This window comes from Trachymyrmex cornetzi, unplaced genomic scaffold (genome assembly GCF_001594075.2).
Source record: "Trachymyrmex cornetzi isolate Tcor2-1 unplaced genomic scaffold, Tcor1.1 scaffold200, whole genome shotgun sequence".
In the NCBI taxonomy this organism is placed as follows: Eukaryota; Metazoa; Arthropoda; class Insecta; order Hymenoptera; family Formicidae; genus Trachymyrmex; species Trachymyrmex cornetzi.
In genome coordinates, this window is record NW_017296637.1 from 112,833 (window position 1) to 131,787 (window position 18,955).

At 33.0% G+C, this 18,955-nt stretch overlaps 1 protein-coding gene across 5 annotated transcripts; it reads left to right on the forward strand.

Moving 5' to 3' along the window:
- Positions 1 to 80: 80 nt before the first annotated feature.
- Positions 81 to 18,659, forward strand: LOC108759664 (golgin subfamily B member 1). Of its 5 annotated transcripts, none has more exons than XM_018505195.1 (11): positions 81 to 361; positions 2,262 to 2,432; positions 2,850 to 3,218; positions 3,592 to 3,944; positions 4,252 to 5,014; positions 5,250 to 5,358; positions 6,978 to 7,106; positions 7,382 to 15,980; positions 16,597 to 16,760; positions 16,857 to 16,911; positions 18,164 to 18,659. In XM_018505195.1, the coding sequence occupies exons 2-11, from the start codon at positions 2,268 to 2,270 to the stop codon at positions 18,186 to 18,188; spliced, it is 10,731 nt and encodes a 3,576-aa protein (XP_018360697.1). In that variant the 5' UTR covers positions 81 to 361; positions 2,262 to 2,267; the 3' UTR covers positions 18,189 to 18,659. The 5 variants fall into 5 exon arrangements, with proteins under 5 accessions (XP_018360697.1, XP_018360698.1, XP_018360699.1 ...); XM_018505196.1 differs by having other exon boundaries at positions 5,250 to 5,316; XM_018505197.1 differs by lacking the exon at positions 6,978 to 7,106.
- Positions 18,660 to 18,955: the final 296 nt, after the last annotated feature.

Below are 18,955 nucleotides of genomic sequence, written 5' to 3' on the forward strand. Positions count from 1 at the left end.
CCGAATGTATCCTTTATCTATTGTTAATAATTTACCAACTGCAAATACTGCAATTTTGTTTCTCTAGAAGATAATGGTGATACTCGCCACGGTGCGGCGCGCATACCTTCGGTACTTCCGGCCGTAAGAATATCATGGCACGACGATGATGATGTCGGTTCGTTCTTGTGGATTCACGTAGAATTTTCATTGTCACTCGCTATCGCGTATCATCGCATATCCGCGGACCGTTCCACCGTGGTATGCGTGTCTGACGTGCGCTCACTCGCAGCGCCGAGGAACCGCGATCGGCGACAGAGCGACCTAATTATGAGTGGCGACGTGTTACCCTCCTGACACTTCACGCGACGTCAAACAGAAGGTACGTAAATGTTGCACCGGGAAGACTCCCAAGTCGCGATCTCCCCGTTCCCGATCGTCCCCCGACGACATCCGCGAGTTGGAGAAACGCGCGCTCACATCTCGCATTTCTTTCGCGTGCGTCCCTCGCGTGGATTACGTCACTTTGCTACGTGTTCGGTCGTTCGGCATTCGGCGAAGTCCGATATGTCCGTTCCAGATAACCGAACAGTTTTGCATGACCACTATTTCCGATCCGCGAGGATTCCACAGGCTGTGCGCCTAAGTGAATTTTTCTTAAAATTTGTTATTACTTTGCACTCTCAGCAGCATTGTTGATCTTGCTCTTACGACTCACAATTACAATCTGAAGACTTGGCTTTTTTTTGTTCTCGAAGATTGTTAAATTGACGAAATTGATATGCATGTCTTTATTTTCGTTTATGTTATACCGCTGTTTTATGATATTTTTTCGTTATATTTGCGCACTTTTTGTCCTTGATATATATATATATATATATATATATATATGTATGTATGTACCTAATACATGTATTGCTTAGCTTTGAAATTTGAAAATGCAGATATATAAAAAATACAAATATTCTAGTTATTAAACTCCTTTTTATATTTATTTTTTTATATTTTGTTATATTTATAAAATTATTGTATTCAGTTATATTACCGAAGATAATAATACAATATAAAGTAAACAATTGAAAATAATAATACGAAGTATGTAATTTATATAAGTTCACGTTGAATATAAAATATAATATTTTATTGTTTTTGTGTGAATTGTTCTATCTATTATTTTTGTATTGTTCTATGTAATGTTTTTGAATTAATAAACATTCATTAAAAACATACCAAAGAAACAATCTTTATATTAATTTTGCATTGTTATTGTGAATATATAATTTTAATAAAAACGTACAGAGGTTATTCTTTAAAAAATGCAAATATTTTTGTATATGTGAAGTAAAATATTTGTATGTAAAAGCTTCCTATGCTGTTTCCTAAGAAAAAGTATAAATTTGTTTTAAATTCAATAATCAATTGTTTTTATATAATAAATAGAATCAAAGCACTTTTTTTAAATTCAATATATAGTATCGTATCTTATTTTTGAAATAAAAAAGGATAAACTCAAATTTAAATTGGGACAGGAATTGTATATCCACTGTATCACCTAAGAATATATGAGTAATATTTTTTTTTTTTAAATAAATGGATGAATGAGTGTATATAATAAAGATTTAATTTTTTAAAAAGAAATTTGAGTTATAATATAATTTATTTATGAATTTTATCTATATTTGTAATTTTATGTATTATAGGCATGATCAGCAAATATTTTCTGCATATTTTCTTGCGATTAACACTATGCAGCTATTAAAGATAAAAAACTGAAAAACTAACGTTAATTTTTTAAAGTAATGAAAATAAGAATTAATACTAATATAATGGACAATAATAGAAATAAAAAGGAATAATTCTGAAACATCCTAATGATGTATAATTAATTGATTCATAAAATGATATGATATTAATAAAGTGTTTAATAATATTAATTTGTGACACTTACATTTTTTTATAATATTGTTATTTGATACTCTTAGAATAAAGAACGGAGAAAAGATACACTATTTTTGGTGTTGTCTCTGTACTAAGTATTGTGTAAAAATGAGGTGGAATGTGAAAAGTCTGATCTGCATCGAGACTTAATGCAATTAGTTTGCCCCAGTCTAGATTCTATCCAATTAGATCTGGAAAATGGGAGCACTGGGTGATACTCTATTTTACCGTATTAGATAAAACTTTCACTGCCATTAACTTTCAGTTGTCCCTTGTCAGAGTGTATCCTCAGTTAGGTTGGAAAACAGATAATGCAGTGGTTTGTGTTGCTTTTGTTTGTACAGTGCATAATGTGGAGCGCGTCTGAGGAATCGTCAGGCGCGATGGAAGGCGGCCCTCCTGAGGCTGTGGTACACACGGAGACATGCGAGCAGAATAAAAATCAATTAGAATCTCTCAAGGAAATCATGATGAGGAATCAACAAAGTTTAAAGAGAAAGGAGGAGGAGGTCCAGGTAATATAAATTATTAAAGTACCTAAATATTTCAGAAACTCATTCTTTGACATATAAATTAAATTTGCATATCATGTGAATATCAAGTAAGAAACTTTCTTATTTAATATTTATACATCAATGTCTTTGAATTATTACTGAATAAAAATTGAGAAAACATTTTAAGAATGTAAGTAAATGATTTTATTTATGGATTAATTGTCAAATTATATAATTTATTTCATAAATATTTTAAAATCAAATATTTTAGATTATATCAAATAATAAAATAAGTAATAGGATTTTGTTTAGTAGCTACTAGGAAAGAAAGAAATTACGTTAAAATTACGTTTTTTATTGCTTTGTATTATTATTGAAACAATGTTCTGTAATTACATATGTATTGTATGCACATTAATTTTTTATTCGTGTATCTAGGAGTATGCAAGAAGATTTTCAAAGATTAAGTCTAGAGCCAAGTTATCACGTCGTAGTAAAGAAGGAGCTTCGTCATCCAAAGACACTACGTATAAGACTGAATCTACAGCAATGGATGTAACAGGTGATACAATTGATGACATTAGTCAAGCAAAAACCCCAAAGGCAAAATCTTCTTTACTTCAACGAAAATTAGCGGAAAATAGGAAAGTATTCGAGCAACGTAGCAAAGAATTGACAGAAACAAAACGAGCAGTGGAAGAGAAAATGGAAGCTATTAGGCAACAATTGGATGAAACGGATTTAGCAGCAGCAGAACACAAGGATCTAAATATCACACCAATTAGGCCTCTTGTCATCACTCCGAATGTGAGTTCAATATTTGCTCTCTTGACATATAATTTTCTTATTTAAATAATTTTTTATAATATTCTTTAATTGATGTAATGAAAAAAATAAAAATTGCACTGAGAGAAAAATGTTTGCTATTTGTAACTATAATTACATATCACTATAATTATGATTATTACTGCTATAATAATAGTAACAGTAACTATTATTATAGCAGTAATAATCATAATTATAGTGATATGTAATTATAGTTACAAATACCAAACGTTTTTCTCTCAGTGTGATTACATAGTTAATTTATTCATAAAAAATTTACAACAGTACGATAAAATTTATTAGTTTATTTTTTTTTAGTTTGATAAAATTTATGTTTTGCTTTTTTAAATTTAAGGTGATGGCGCCAGTTCAAATACAAAATATTCAAGAAAAGGAAAAAAAAATTATGGAACTAAATAACAAAATCATCGAGTTAGAAGCTACTATTCTGGATCTTCGAGAAAATTTAAAAGAGAAGGACTCCGTTATTGATTCCAAAACGAAAGCGATTACTCTTATGTCTGCAGATCTTTCCAAGAAGGGTAAGACTACGTTGGACACTCTCGAAGATACGAAAGACGAAATGCGAACGATGCAAGAAAATTTTATCTTGATCGAAACGTCTCTGAAAAATAAGAATGTCAGTCTATTGGAACAACTAGAGGAAAGAGATAACAGGATATCAGAATTGGAGCATACAGTTAATAGGTAATATATTTTTTGGTAATATATATTATGTATATTATATTTTTATTATATTATAAAATTAAATAATTTTCAAATTAATAAAAGCTTTGATATTCGAGTAATAAATAACAAACTATTTCGTATTATTAATCGAAATCGCAAAGAAAATATTTAGTTTTTATCAGATAAAATATATCTAATTAAATTATAGTAAAAAACGTATTAATTATTGATATTATTACATGTAATATTGCATGATATTTGTTTCTTATGTAGAATAATATTTTAAGATTTCAAGTTTTCTTAATTATTTTTTTATACTTTTTAGGTTTGAAGAGCAACTCAAAGAACAAAAAATAGCTGAATTGGCAAGTGCGGATTTCTCGCGTTCCACTATGGATACTTTAGCGGAAACGAAAGACGCGATGAAATCAATGCAGGAAAATTTTGTTCTTGTCGAATCATCATTGAAATTAAAGAATGACAATCTTCTTCAGCAATTAGGGAAATACGAAATAAAATTAGCGGAAGCCAAAGAAAGGATATTTCAATTAGAATCTGGTGCTGGTATAGTGACAACTCCGGCAGTTGAGGATTTACAATTCAGGATAGAGAAATTGGAGCAGAATAATCGGCAACTTCTGGATGAGAAATTCGAATTACAGAAAAATATTGCTGGATTGCAGGATAAGATTATTACTAGTAAATTAGTTGATGGTAATGATGCAATCGTTGAGAAAGACAACAGAATAGCAGAACTTGAAAATTTGATAGAAGAACTTAAACAATCAAATAAATTGCTAGAAGAAGAATCGAAGACTGAATTGCAGAAGCAAGTAACTGAATTGTCATTCAAAAATGAGGAGTATTCTAATAAAATTACCGATCTTGAAAAACAAGTGCATAAACTTGAAGCGGAGAAGAATGATATCTCAATAAGATTGTCAACTGAACAAGCGGTACCTAAAGAAGATATGATAATAAAATTAACAAAGGAATTGGAAGATTTAAATAAAAGTATGATCAAATTAAAGGCTCAACATAGAAGCAAAATGAAAAATTTACAGAAGCAATTGGAAAACTTTAAAATGGTAAGAATTTATTGAGAATTATCATTTTTAGACTCTAATGTTAAAAATTATGAATTATAATTGGAGAAAAATATATATAAATTTTTATTGTTTTTTATTTTCCGTGAAATAGCTTTACTGACTGTTTAACTGGAAATATAATTAATATTGTTTGAGAGCATCAAATATTAATCAATCGGGACAATATGTTTGCGAATTTTTGTCTATGAAAATAGTAATATGTGTGTTCTATTAGATATCCGATACGAATGCAGAACTCGTTAGATTGGGCAATCAAGTGGCATTATTGGAGGAGGAGAAAGGTAACCTTCAGCTGAGTCTGGTAGACTTTGACGAGCTTAAAGGTAGGAACCAGGACAAACGTTTTATCACCGACGTTTCCGTTGTCCTAGTTATATTACCGGATTTTTAATGCGGTCTGTGTTAATATTTTTTATCGCGATAGCTTGTTTTCTTGCCCTGTTTCCTCTATGAATGAAAAGTATTTGTTCTAATTGTTATAATTATATGTATATATTTTTTACACAATAACACAAAGAATCTATATAAGTAAGATAATATCTGTAGTAATAATTGATATCAATTTCACAAATATAGAGTACAGTCAATAAAATATCAATTGCGCGAGTTTTGAGTACTTAAAAGAAAACGGAAAACAACTTCTCAATATTTTCTGGTGATGGAATCTCTTTACTTGTGTGTCTTGTATGCTTCAATTATATCGAAACATTTACGAAAAATACTAATCAATGATACTTGAAATATTTTTTTCTTATTAAACATAACATGGTACCTACTTTACTTGTCAAAGTTTGCTGCGCATTTATTCATAGAAGTAGATTTATTCTTAGTACTTTTATATCCCACGTTTTCTCATTTTATATTAAATAGATGAATAATTGCATGAACGATATATGATTAATTGCAATAACGATATTTAAAATTTTTTGCGGCATTCTTATTTACTAATGTTATTATTATATGCGATTATTAAAATGAATAATGTGCGATTGAAAGTATTAATATTATACTTTGAGTATATAACTAATTTTTGATTAGTATATATGATTCGATTGGTGTATGTGTGATGTTAAATATATATGTAAAACAGTAAATATTGACTGAAATATATAATTCTTGGTTTTTCATAATGTTTATTGCTTCAAATAACTATAGAAAAAGAAGAATATTCTATTCTAAAAATATAAAAAAATAATGCATACTATCAGTAGATTTGTGTTTTTAATTAAAAATGTAAGGAGATATTATCTTACAATAAAATGTATATAATCATTTAATATTGTCATGTACATATCTCAATCTCAAATATTGAATAAAATGGTAATATAAGCATATTAAAAATTTAATATATGTTAAATGTGGTTAATATTGATTTGGTTAATGAATTTCATAATGTATTATTTAAAAATAGAATCTGCTGATAGTTTATGATATTTTGGGACAAAAAATATACAGGATGAGTTAAGTACTTTAAAAGATTTTAAGAGGTGAAGGTACAGTACGTGTCCAAGTTGAAGGAAAAATTTCATTTTTTCCAAAAATAAAAAGAAATAACAGATTATTTTGATGAAATTTTAAATACAAAATTTCGTTAAAATGACCCGAGTAGTTTTTGAAATTTTTGAAAAAAATAAAATTTTTCTTTCAACTTTAACATTCTGTATCTTTAACACCCTGTATCTTGAAGCTAGGCTATTTCAGGCATAATTATATAAAGTTTTTCCGTTTTTTTTTTATTTAGTGTGAGAGAAACTCTTTAAAATCACTCTTTAAAATTTTTTAGAGTACTTAACTATTATCCTATAAATTATCAATTGCATAAAAAGGAATTTTGTCAAAAAATTTTTTGTAACTCAAGCTTAGCACTTAATTACTGCTTGCTCAAAGCTTTCTATGAATGAAATTGCACGTACGTTATCGGCAAATTATACGATCTGCACAGCCTCAACAGGAGATTGGCAAGAACGTGTTGTTGACCTGGAAAGTAAGGTTTCATCTCAGACAAAAGAAATACAGATGCATATTGATGCAATCGCCATCTTAGAGAACCAAAAGTTAGATCTAACGCAAGGTAATTTGTCATATTGAATAGTCTATGCAGAATAAGATGTATTTGTGTTTCGATGGATTAAATAATTTTTTAAATATGAAATTATGTTATATATTCTAATAGAATTGTAAATTACGAGCTATTCTGCTTTTTTTTGATGGACTATTAATTACTGTGTGTTACAGTGTTAATAACTATACTTCTAATTCTACATATATTATATTATTGAATATTAAGTGTCAGTATGTTTATATTTCGATGGAACAATTTCGTAAAACTTGAATATCTTCTTTCAGAACTTCACACGGTGAAGCAGGAAGTTTTAGCTCTAGAAGCGGAGAACGCGGAGTCCGAGAATCTTAGAGTAACTGCAGAGATGAAGATCGTTGAGCTAGAAGAACAACTAGAAACAGCACACAAAGAACAGAGTGAGAATAAACTTGAAATCGAACATCATGAACTCCTAAAAAAGCTTGATGCTTTGACGCAGGAAAATTCAGAATTATACAACAAATTAAACAAAATGGAGGAGAAAGGTACTTCGGATACTGGTTCGACAGAATCTTTCGAAGCTATTCAAATGAACGATAGAAATGATCTATTGAAAAAAATTGAGGATTTGGAACAAAAAAACAATGAATTAACGCTTAAATTATCGAAGTTGGAGGAGAAGGATGGTTCACATGCTGGTTCGACGGAATCTTTCGAAACCATAAGCGATATGGACCGTAACGAGTTGATAAAGAAGATTGAGCAATTGACGCAAGAGAACAGCGAATTGACCATAAAGTTGAATAGGATTGAAGAGAAGGGATCGTCCGATACAGGTTCCACGGAATCTTTTGAGCGTATTCCGGAACATAATGATAGCCCGACAAAGATCGAACTACTTACTCAAGAGAATAACGAACTTGTTATCAAATTAACAAAACTGGAAGAACGTCTGCATAAAAAAAAAATAGAAAGCAAAGCTAAATTAGATATCTCTAAAATTGATCATAATTTAGAAACACCTAGAGATGATAGTAGTTTGCGATTGCAGATTAAGACACTTACCCAAGAAAATGATAATTTGTTAAGAGAGATTTCTCAACTTAAGCCACAGATAGAGGATCTTACAGAAGAAAATAACAGGCTACAAGATCGTACAGAAATGTTGACAGCGGAGAATACTGAATTAGTTATAAATCGTACGAAATTGGAGGAACGTCTTCAAATGGAGTCATCTCATACCTCTCAAATGTCAATGCAAGTGATAGAATCTGCTGATCAAATTAATGCCTTAATAGAGAGGCAACAAATTCTTGAAAAAGAACTAACGCAATTGCGGAAAACTTCAATTGAACACTCGGTTAATGTAACATCATGCGAAACTGATGATGCAAAGTCCAAACTCGCGACATTGGAGAAAGAAAATGCTCAGATGATAATGACGATCGCACAGCTCGAAGAGCATATCAACAATCAAACAGAACACCTAATTAAAATTACCAGAGAAAAAGAAGAGCTAGATTTAAAGCTGAAACATACGACCTGCGATGATTTCTCCAGAGAAAGATTGCAGCTTATTGATAAACTGGAGAAATTGAATCAGGAGAAGGAGAATGTTGCTCATGAGAGGCAGGAATTGCAAGAGCAAATTATTCTTTTACAGAAATCGTCCGATGAAATTTCGGAGATGCGAAAGGCGGAGGAAGTTGTTTATCAGGAATCACAAACTGTAATTGTAGCGTCCTTAGAAAAAGAATTGGAAAATAGTAAAATATTAATTGCAGAATATAAAAATCAGATAGAGGAAATAAACATGAAATTGGAAAGCATGGAGGCAGAATTGCAAAAGAAAGCCGAACAATTACTGGAGTATGAAGTATCGGGTGCAAAATTGGAAAGCGTAGAACGTGAATTGAAGGATATGTTCGTTACAGCAGAAGAATGGAAATTTAAATATGATGACATGCAAGAAAAAATGCAAGCGCTGGAGCAAGGGAAAGCATCGATAGAAGAAGCTTTTAAGATATTGGAGAATGGTAATAAAGAATTGCTAGAAGTGATAAAACAAAAAGATACGGCGACTGGTGCTCTACAAGACCATCTTCAAGGTATCATGAGCTCCCTCGAAACGAAATTACGAGATGAAGTGGCGAATGTAATGGCGAAAGAACATGAAATTGCAGATTTGAAGGCTGAGATTGAAAAGAAAGATCAAGAGCTGCATACTAAATATGGACAATTGCAAAATGGAATGATTACTATAGATAGTTTACAAGATGAGTTGAATAATCATTCGATCAAGTTTAAAGAAAACGAGGCTGCTTTATTGTCATCATTAGGAGAGGTTGCGAGACTTAATAATATAATAAAGGAGAAAGAAGAGGAAGTTTATACTCTACAAAATAATATTAGCAAAATTACTGAAATGTTAGAGCAATCCAAGTCTATAGCAGAATTTGAGGAAATATTGGAAAATTTGCGAAATAAAGAAACAAGTTATATTGAATTACAAAGTAAATATGAAGAAACATTAAAGGAAAACAGCGAGTTATCGCAAAAAATTGAGGATATGTCAAAACGTGACGAGAACATTGAAAATGAATTAATGAAAAAAGAACAAGAAATTGATAATTTGCTTGTAGCTAAAAAGGATTTGGACGCGCAAATTGAAAAAGTCAAGAACGATAAGATTGAAGCTGAAAAACGAATTTGGGAACTGCAAACAATTTTGGACAATCAAACTACGTACGCTGAGAAAGTGCAATCAGAGCTGACGAACGAGTACAAACAAATGGAACGACTTAAAGCTAAGCACATGGAGGATATAGCGATGCTTAATCGTAGATTGGAAGACGTTCTCGAGGAATTAGTTGAGAAAACACAGGAAAACGAAGTTATAAAATCCGAATTAGAACAGAAAGAGCTGCTTGGTAAAAACTTTACAGAAGAGACGAAAACCGTTTTAGAAAGCAAGGTCGCAGATTTGGAACAGAAACTTTCAGAATCAGAGAATAAGTTACAGGCGCAGTCTGAAAAGATGAAGAAGATTGTTGCTACGTTTAATAAAAAGAAGATAGCATGTCAAGAACTTGAAGCGCGTGTCGCTGAATTGGAAGAGAAATGGACGACAGAGAAAGATGAGAAAGAAGTTAAAAACAAGCAGATACAAGAAGTAGAGATTTCCATGCGGGAGAAGGATAACAAGATCCATGATTTGGAGGAGAAATTACTGCAAGCGAAAAATGATACTACAGAGATTTTTGCAAATTCAGAGAAATTTGAAAAGGAATCGACTAGTTTGAAAGAAAAAATTGCCATGTTAATGGAACACGTTGCGGAGATGGATGAGGAAATTGAGAAGCAACGCACAGAGATAGAACGCATTTCTCTCGAAGTGATGACAGAGAAAACGGCGAAAGAGGACATTATCAAAGAATATGAAATCTACAAGCAAACTGTGAGCAAAGAGGATGAACAGAAACAAGTAGTTTTGGATGAGGTGAAAGAGCAAGCGCGAGAATTGAGTGTACGCATGCAAGTAATGGAAAATGAATATGTGCAACAACTTGCTACAATAAAGAATCTGAAAGCAGAAAATGGCCTCTTGTTTTCCAAACAAACACAAATCGACGAGAAATTAGAAAACGCTGAGAAGAAATCAGAAGAACGTCGTGTATTAATTGAGCAGTTACAAAAAGAAATTGCGACTATGACACAGGTTCCGGAACAGAGTGAACTGAGAGAAGAAGATGTACGGATCGCGCAGCACTGTGATCATTCCGAGCAATGTCAGAATTTGGTTCAAGCATTAGAAGCGCGTTTACAAGAGCGTCAAGCAGAAATTGAAAATTTGAATAACGAGTTGGCCAATTCGTATGGCAATATTGTATTACTTCATGATGAGTCTCAGAGATATAACGATATGATGATGCAAACTGCTCAAGAGCGCTTCAACCAATCACTTATGGATCAAACAAATACATTGCAACAGGAAATCGATTCTTTGAAAACGGGAAAAGCCGTGAGCGAACGGAGAATATCGGAATTGGAGGCTGAGTTGGAGAAATACAAATATAAAAATGCGGAATACAAAGTTGAAGTTTCCGAAGAAGTTGAAATTCCTATTACTGAAAATCAGCAACAACAGAAGAATGATGATGTTCTACAATTGTTCGACTCCGCGAAAATTTTTGATGCAGCCTCTGTTTCGGATACGGACACCTCAGATAAAAAGGAAATAGAACGACTGCAGAGTTTATTAAACGAGAAACAGAGTCAGTGTTCTGAGCATATGAAAGAAATAGGGCTTTTACTCAATAATATAGAAGAAGAGAGATTACATATCCAAGAGTTACAAAATCAATTTGAAAATTCACAAAGCGAATTAAAAAAGAGAGAGGATCTTCTTTCTGAAAAGAACGCGCAAATAGATTCATTAAATGCAGAATTGGATAATGTAACTCGTCAGTTAAATGATTTGAAAACGTTACAGGAACATCATACTGCTGAAGTAGAGTCACAGAGATTACAGCAGCTTGTAACTGACAAAAGCACTAAGATAGATTTATTGATTAATGAATTAAATACTGTAAGACAAATGAATTCGCAACTGCAGCAACATGTAGATGTAGAAGCCGGTTTACGAACAGAAATTTCACTTAAGGACACAGAAATCGCTGCAATAAAAACAGAATTGACTTCTGTGAAAGAGACTATTGAAACACTATCAGCGGAACGAGATCAGCAAGTCGAGTCATATAAACTTCAGATTAATAATTTGGAAACAGGAGCGAGGAGCGTTAGTAACAATGATTTAATACAAGAGTGGGAACAGCGTATTTTGGCAACCACCACAGAGAGAGACTTGCTACAACTGCAAGTAAGTGACTTAACGCGATCCTTGGAAGAACTGAAAGAATCGCTTGCGAGCCAGGGCAATCTACAGATTGAATTAGAGAATGTTTTGCAAGAAAGAGATCAGGCTCAAGCACTTATTGCAAATCTCACACAAGCTTTGGATGATTCAAAACAGAGTCTCCAGGAATCGAAGATACACGAAGAAAGCTCGAAAGAACTTACTTTCATGGAAAAATTGGTCGAACAAGAATTAGAACAAATTCCTACGGTCGTCGAAGAATCAATTAGCAAAGAAGAACATGTACATTTGGCACCTATTGAAAAGGAAATACAGCAAGAGATTCAGTTGGATATAGGTATGGGTTGGGACAACGGTTCTGAAAATCTCAATATCGATGAGGAATCTTGGGGTTGGAGTGCAGAGAATGTTCAATCAGCTATCAGCAGTCAACATCTTAGCACGATGACATTGAGCGCCGAAATGCAGTTGCGTGCGAAAGTAGAAGATTTGGAAAATAGAATTAAAGATCTAGAAGCACAGAACGCTAGAATTGCCGAAGAGAGTAAATCGGCGCAAGTAAAGAGCGGTAAATTGGTAAAGAAATTGAAAGAATATAAAGTGCAAATAGAGGGCCTGCAGCATCAATTAAAAACGCAGAAACAGACTGACAGCTTTTTCGACTTGGATACGGCAATTGAAGAGGAGCTGAAGGCGCAAATTACTAGTTTGGAAATAGCTCTTAATGAAATTAAGGAAGAAAAGAAAAATATCATTGCTGAGAAAGAAGCTTTATTAAAACGGCTTGATGTAGTAGTATCAGCTAATGAGAGATACATGGAAATGAAAGAGAGACAGGACATGGAAGTTGAGGTATTACGCATTCAAAATAAGGAACTGGGTAATAAAATACAATCTTTAGAGTGGCGATTACAAGAAAATGCGATTGATGTAGAAGATACTATTTCTTCTTCAATACATGAAGGTCAGAGTGATCTGTTATCTTATGAAATCGATAAATCTGTTGCACGTAGTCAACCGCAGAAAAGATCAGTAGAATCTAATGATGACTTGGAAGTGATATCAAAGAAATATAAAGAAGAAATAGACGATTTGAAGGATGAATTAGAAGCGCTTGCAGCAGAAAATGAGCAACTGCAACACTTTTTAGAAGAACAAAAAGCGGCGATGGCAAATTTGGAGCCGAAAGATAACAATAACATCGATGAGCTTACGAAAAAGTTAGACGTTTTGAACAACCAAAATGTTGAGTTTCAAAGCGCTTTAAACAAAAGCAACGAAGAATATGATGTTCTCAGAAAGCAGTATGAACAAAGTCTAATAGACGCGAACGATCAAGTGACATCAACGCGGCAGAACAACGATCTTCTCAAGATTGAATTTGCGGAGAAGGTAGATAGATTAGAAACGGAGATAGAAAACCTACAAAAAGCTTTAGAAGAGAAAAATGTTTTGAAAAGCAATGCTTTAATGAGTTCGGAAGAAAAACTTTCGGCTCTCAATGCATCTTTAATGGAAGTTACGGAGCTACTTAACGCCAGAGTTCAGGAAGTTGCTGATCTGAAACAAGAACTTCAAGTTCAGTATGTGGAAAGACAGCAAGCTGAAGCGACACTACAATCGGAAATACAAAACTTGACTAAAGAATTGGATGAGAAGAAACAAGATGTAGGTATCTGGAAGCAAGCATTTAGCGATAAGGAGCACGAATTGATGCAGCAAAGAAGTGTGGAAACAGTAAATACTATCGTTAGTGAGATTACTCAAGAATTGGTCCAGAAGCATGCGATTGAAATCGAAGAAAAAGATAAGGAATTACGTGATTTAACAGAGAAGTTGTCTGCATTGCAATCAACAGTCGATGAATACATCTTGAAGCTGCGAGATTACACGACTAAATTGGAGACGCAACAGCAACAAATTACATATTTGAAGGAGGATCTAACGGAACGAAATTCGATAATAGGAACTACTCAAACTGATATAAATTTGATGAATGAAAAATTGCGGGAAAAACAACAAGAATTGATACAATACGAGGAAGAGAAAACGAAACTTGCAGCAGAAGTGGAAAGATGTTTAGCAGATATCCAACATTTGCAGAATCGATTAAATGCCACGGAAGCAACTACAATTGACTTACAAGAATGCAATTCACGTATTCACAGCTTGGAACAAGAAGTTCAAATTTTAAAATCGGAGAAAGAATCAATTTTATTGCAATATGACCAGGAAACGGAAGTGTATCAAACTCAAATAGAAAGTAATAAAGAGCAACTTAATGCTTCGAAACGTGACTTGCGAGAGAAAATCGAGCAATTGCATTACATGAGCACACAATTATGTGCCAAGGAGAACGATTTGGAAGGAATTAAGGCCATGATGAGTGATAAGGATTCTTTATTAGAGGTCACGAATCAAGAATTGAATGACAAACGAGCCGAACTGGAGAGATTGCGCAACGAGCAGAGTGCCCAAATGATTGATAGTCTTCCGGTTCCTAGAATAGGTCACCACGATGATGCGGAATTGCAAAGCACTATAAGTGAATTAAAAGCGCAAATGAAAGTTAAGCAGCAAGAATTGGAACATTTGAAATATATATTGAGCGAGAATACGTATCCTACAATTATCCAGCAAATGCAAGATAGAATCAATTCTCTGTATAATGAGAAAGCTACACTAGAAGCTTCCTTGCGAGCAACTACGGAAAGCTTGACAGAGAAGCAACAGCAAGTGAATCTTTTGACACAACGCGTTAACGGGCAAAATCAAGAGCACGTATCTAAGGAGGAAGTCAGTTTGTTCTCCAGAGACCGAAGATCTGTGCATGATCAGGAGGAAATTGTTAGATTGCAGAACGAATTGCACGCGAAGCAACAAGAGATTAATGAATTGAAGTACGTCATAGCCGAGAAAGATTCGCAGTTGTGTCTCCAGGCTAGTATGGAGCCGCAATCAGATGACTTCGAACTGCGTGAAACCGTACAGAGATTGATGGGAGAATTGTACGGCAAAGAGCAAGAAATACAGATGTTAAAGTCAACAATTGCGGAGTTACAAGAGCAGATTCTGCATTTTGAAGATTACGAGAAACTATCTGAAGAGAGCAGAAACGCCATCGAGAAGCTAACTTCTGAGAAAGAACAAATTCGTATTGACGCTGAAGAATTTCTGAAGAGGGAATTGCAAAAGAAAGAATTGGAGATTGATAATATAAAGCAAAGATTATCGGAGGAAAACCAGAAGTTATTGACGGAGCTTCGATTGAAGGATAGCGACATCGAGAATCTGAAAGCACAATTTGAACAATTACGGACAACTGCGAGTAATCAGGACAATAAGTTACAACAAAAAGAGATCGAATTGATGCATACAATCGACGATCTGGCGGAAAAAGAAAGAAGATTGGCTGAACTGAGCATCACCAAAGACACCGAACTTCATAACTTAAAGGTACAAATTCATGAAAAGGAAGTGCGTATAGACGAACTCCTGGCATTGTCCGCGGAAGAAGAAAAACAATTGAATGAGTTAAGACAAGCATTGGCGACTAATGAAACAGAAGTAAACAGACTCAAGAAATTGTTGATGCAAAAGGTTTTGGAACACGATTTGATACAGCATGCCTTGAAGATAGACGCTGTTGAACCTACATCATCGAAAAGTTCAGAAACTGTTCAATTAGTTGATAATAAGGAGACCACTTCCAGTGAATTAGATCTTGCGCTGTATATGCTTCATCAAAGAGATGTCCGATGTGAAGAATTGACTCACGAATTGATGCAGTTGCTCGAGGAGCGCGATACGTTACAATTGCGATTATCTAATGCGATCCGAGTGAACGAAGAACTTAGGAGAGTAGGCAGCCCCGAAGCAAGCCCAATGAAAGATTCATCATTGTCTTCTCGTGCGATAGTAGAGCCTATCGTGGAACAACCTTCGCCTTCAAAGTCCGAGGGACCAGTCGAGATCGCGAAAGAAGCTATCGATACTCCGATCGAGGACAAGGAAGCTCTTGCTCTGAAGTAAGTAAAACTTGTTTTTATAACAATAAAATTGCAAATTTATTACTTCTAGATGAACGTACTCTTACACAGCTTACAATTTGGATTTTTAATATTTTGGTTCGATTTGGAAATTTTTATGTTTTGCATTTAACGCTAATCCCTGAATTTTATTTGTCCAGTATAAAAAATAACATTTAACGCGCGCTATCGTAGGTAGAAAGTTCTATGACCATATTTAAATGTTAAATGTGTAATACGAGTATTTTTTAAATGTAGTGTATTTAAAGAAAAAATTAAACAAAGCTTGCGTAAGTAGATTTTTTCATGACCGAAAGTCGCAGCTTCTCGTCAAACCAATCAAGTTTTTCTTCGTCCCAGTCGCTGATATGTATTGGGCGCGAATAATAGCAGAACTCTAATTAAGATTATTATGGTATCATAGCCTAGTCAAAAGTTTCATTTTTTATTTTATTTTAATAAAAATTGATGTATTTCTTCATAGATTGTCCAACATCCTAAGTTCAAATGTTGAAGAATCAAAAATATTCTCGTCCTTTAACATAAGATCTTAAATACCTTGCTCTTTGCGTATTGTAAATCGCTTGCAGCTTGATATAAGCTAGTTCTCCTTTAGATTGTCACAGCTACATTCAGTCAGCCATACAAAGGATGTACGATTGAAGGACGAACGAGAGTTGAGGCATACACAACAAATGTCCTTATTAACGCACAGAGACGTTTTAAACACGTTACCGCCCGAAGCAGCCGCAAGATTCGTCAACGCTAATTACACGCTCTGTAGGTATCATTTGATTTTTTAGTAATAGAATAATCAGTAAATATATTAGCGAATATTTAAAATTGTGTACTAATGGTACGTGTCGATATTTACAGCTCGAGATGTTCAGAGTCAATCGAGCGTTCTTTTGAATTGGTTGTGGGGCAAAAGGTAAATTATAAAAAATATACAATATAATATATTATAGGACCGTATATGTGATAACATAAACTATAGAAATCAACGCCTAAACAGTCTAGCTGGATTTTAATGCTTGTATGATTCTTATGTGAATTTATATACTACGTGTGTAGTCCCCTGAAACGCGCGCCGAAATGATTTTTCGATCTCAAAACGCTAACTCTATTAAACTATCGCAGTAATATCACGAGTTAAATTGACTAGCAATTTAACAAATTGTTGATGCTTATTCGCACGTTTCTGGGGACTACACACGTAGTATATAAATTCACATAAGAATCATACAAACATTAAGATCCAGCTAGACCGTTTAGGCGTTGATTTCTATAGTTTGTGTTATAAAAAATATATTTTCCATATTTTGTATTTTATGATCCAATATTGACCGAGTTCAGCAGACACAATTGTTGCGGAGCGAATCAGTGAGTGTTCGCTGTTATTCTTTTAGATCATCCAATAGCAGCGAGCGCTCACGGATCTGCTCCGCAACAGTTGAATCTGCTGAACGCGATCGTTATGTCTCATTTAATCTCATAGAATGTGAAATAGTTTTTCAATTTTGAAAATTTGTAACATATTTTCTCATTTTACAGAATTTAAATTTTATGCTTATGTAGTTTTATTACTTTAGAACTATACACACGACTCATTAATCTAAATGTTTACTTTTATGGATTGTTTCTCAATTTTAATTTCATTGGTTTTATTATTTTAAAGTCTTTATTTTTTAGATTCTTAAATGTTATATAGTAAAGTAATGAAAATAGTAAAAATTATTATTATGTAGAGTCCGATCGAAATTTTTACTGAAACTGAAAATGAAAACTCATTACGTGTCAGTTCCGACTGATACCATATAGCTCTTCTTTATAAATATTAATTTTAATATGTGTAATTTTTGTTTTTTTCAATAATTAAATTATAGTATTCATGAAGAAGAAGTATAATACTTATATTCTATAGCCAAAATTGACCCACAAAATTGACAACCGAAATTTCGGTTTTTGATTTCGGCCGAAATTTAATTATCATTTCAATAAATTATGATATTTATATGAAGAAAAGTAAAGTATATGATGTATGGGCGTGTCTATACATATGACCTTTATAAGATTCTTATTTTTTAATTTTGGTTTCGGTTTCGATTGAAATTGACATATAATTTGGTTCAATTTCGGCAAAAGTTTCGGTCGGATTCTATTATTATGTGACATTATTTTAGCACACCGAAGGTAGTGCACATGTGATGAATGAAGAGCGGGAATGAAGTGGCCATCGCTTTTGCCTTCTGAAGACATTCCTGCCAAGTGCCAACTGCCAAGACTTACTCCTGCAGTTAACTAATGTGTTGAAGCAGTTTGTCGTATTTTTCAGAAATCACATGCTGACACAGTTGTAAAGAATAGTTTGGTGAAAATATTGTGAGTGATGTGATGAAAAATGTCAGAAAAAAATATTTTTGAAATTATATATACACATGTACAGAATGTAACTAGAGTATTTTCTCGGAAAAAAGTTGCTCTCTCTTCTTAGAAAAAAAAAGAGAATATATAAAGAGCAGACTTATATGTACATATTATAACGTTGTACAGCAGATATGCATGGAGTGTAAAATGAAATCATGAAATGTTAGATGATATTTGCCTTTTTTATTCAGTGACTAAATTATTTATACAATAAAAGAATACGCAATGAAACATATACTACAGGATGTTGGAACGCAATTATTATGTTATTGAATATAAATATGTTTATTAAAAAATTGTCGTCTTATTTTGTTAGTTTATTAATTTAATAATTATGTATTTTGTAAATTATCCATGATTGTCTTTCGGCTTGATATAATTATAATATCATATTATTATTTGTACATCGAAGGAAAGCCGTGCAAGGTAAATCACAGATAACGCATAAGTAATTCGTGATAATTATAAATGATTCAATCGTTCTATTTCTATAAAATTTTATACAAAGGAAAAGAAATTTCATTAAATAAATAAAATGTAACCGGAGA

Excerpts from the sequence above, each read along its gene's own strand:
- LOC108759664 (XM_018505194.1), top strand. The coding sequence starts at position 2,229 with ATGCAGTGGTTTGTGTTGCTTTTGTTTGTACAGTGCATAATGTGGAGC. Across the intron at positions 2,433-2,849 it reads GAAAGGAGGAGGAGGTCCAG|GAGTATGCAAGAAGATTTTC; the intron begins GTAATATAAATT and ends TCGTGTATCTAG. Across the intron at positions 5,359-6,977 it reads AGACTTTGACGAGCTTAAAG|CCTCAACAGGAGATTGGCAA; the intron begins GTAGGAACCAGG and ends CGATCTGCACAG.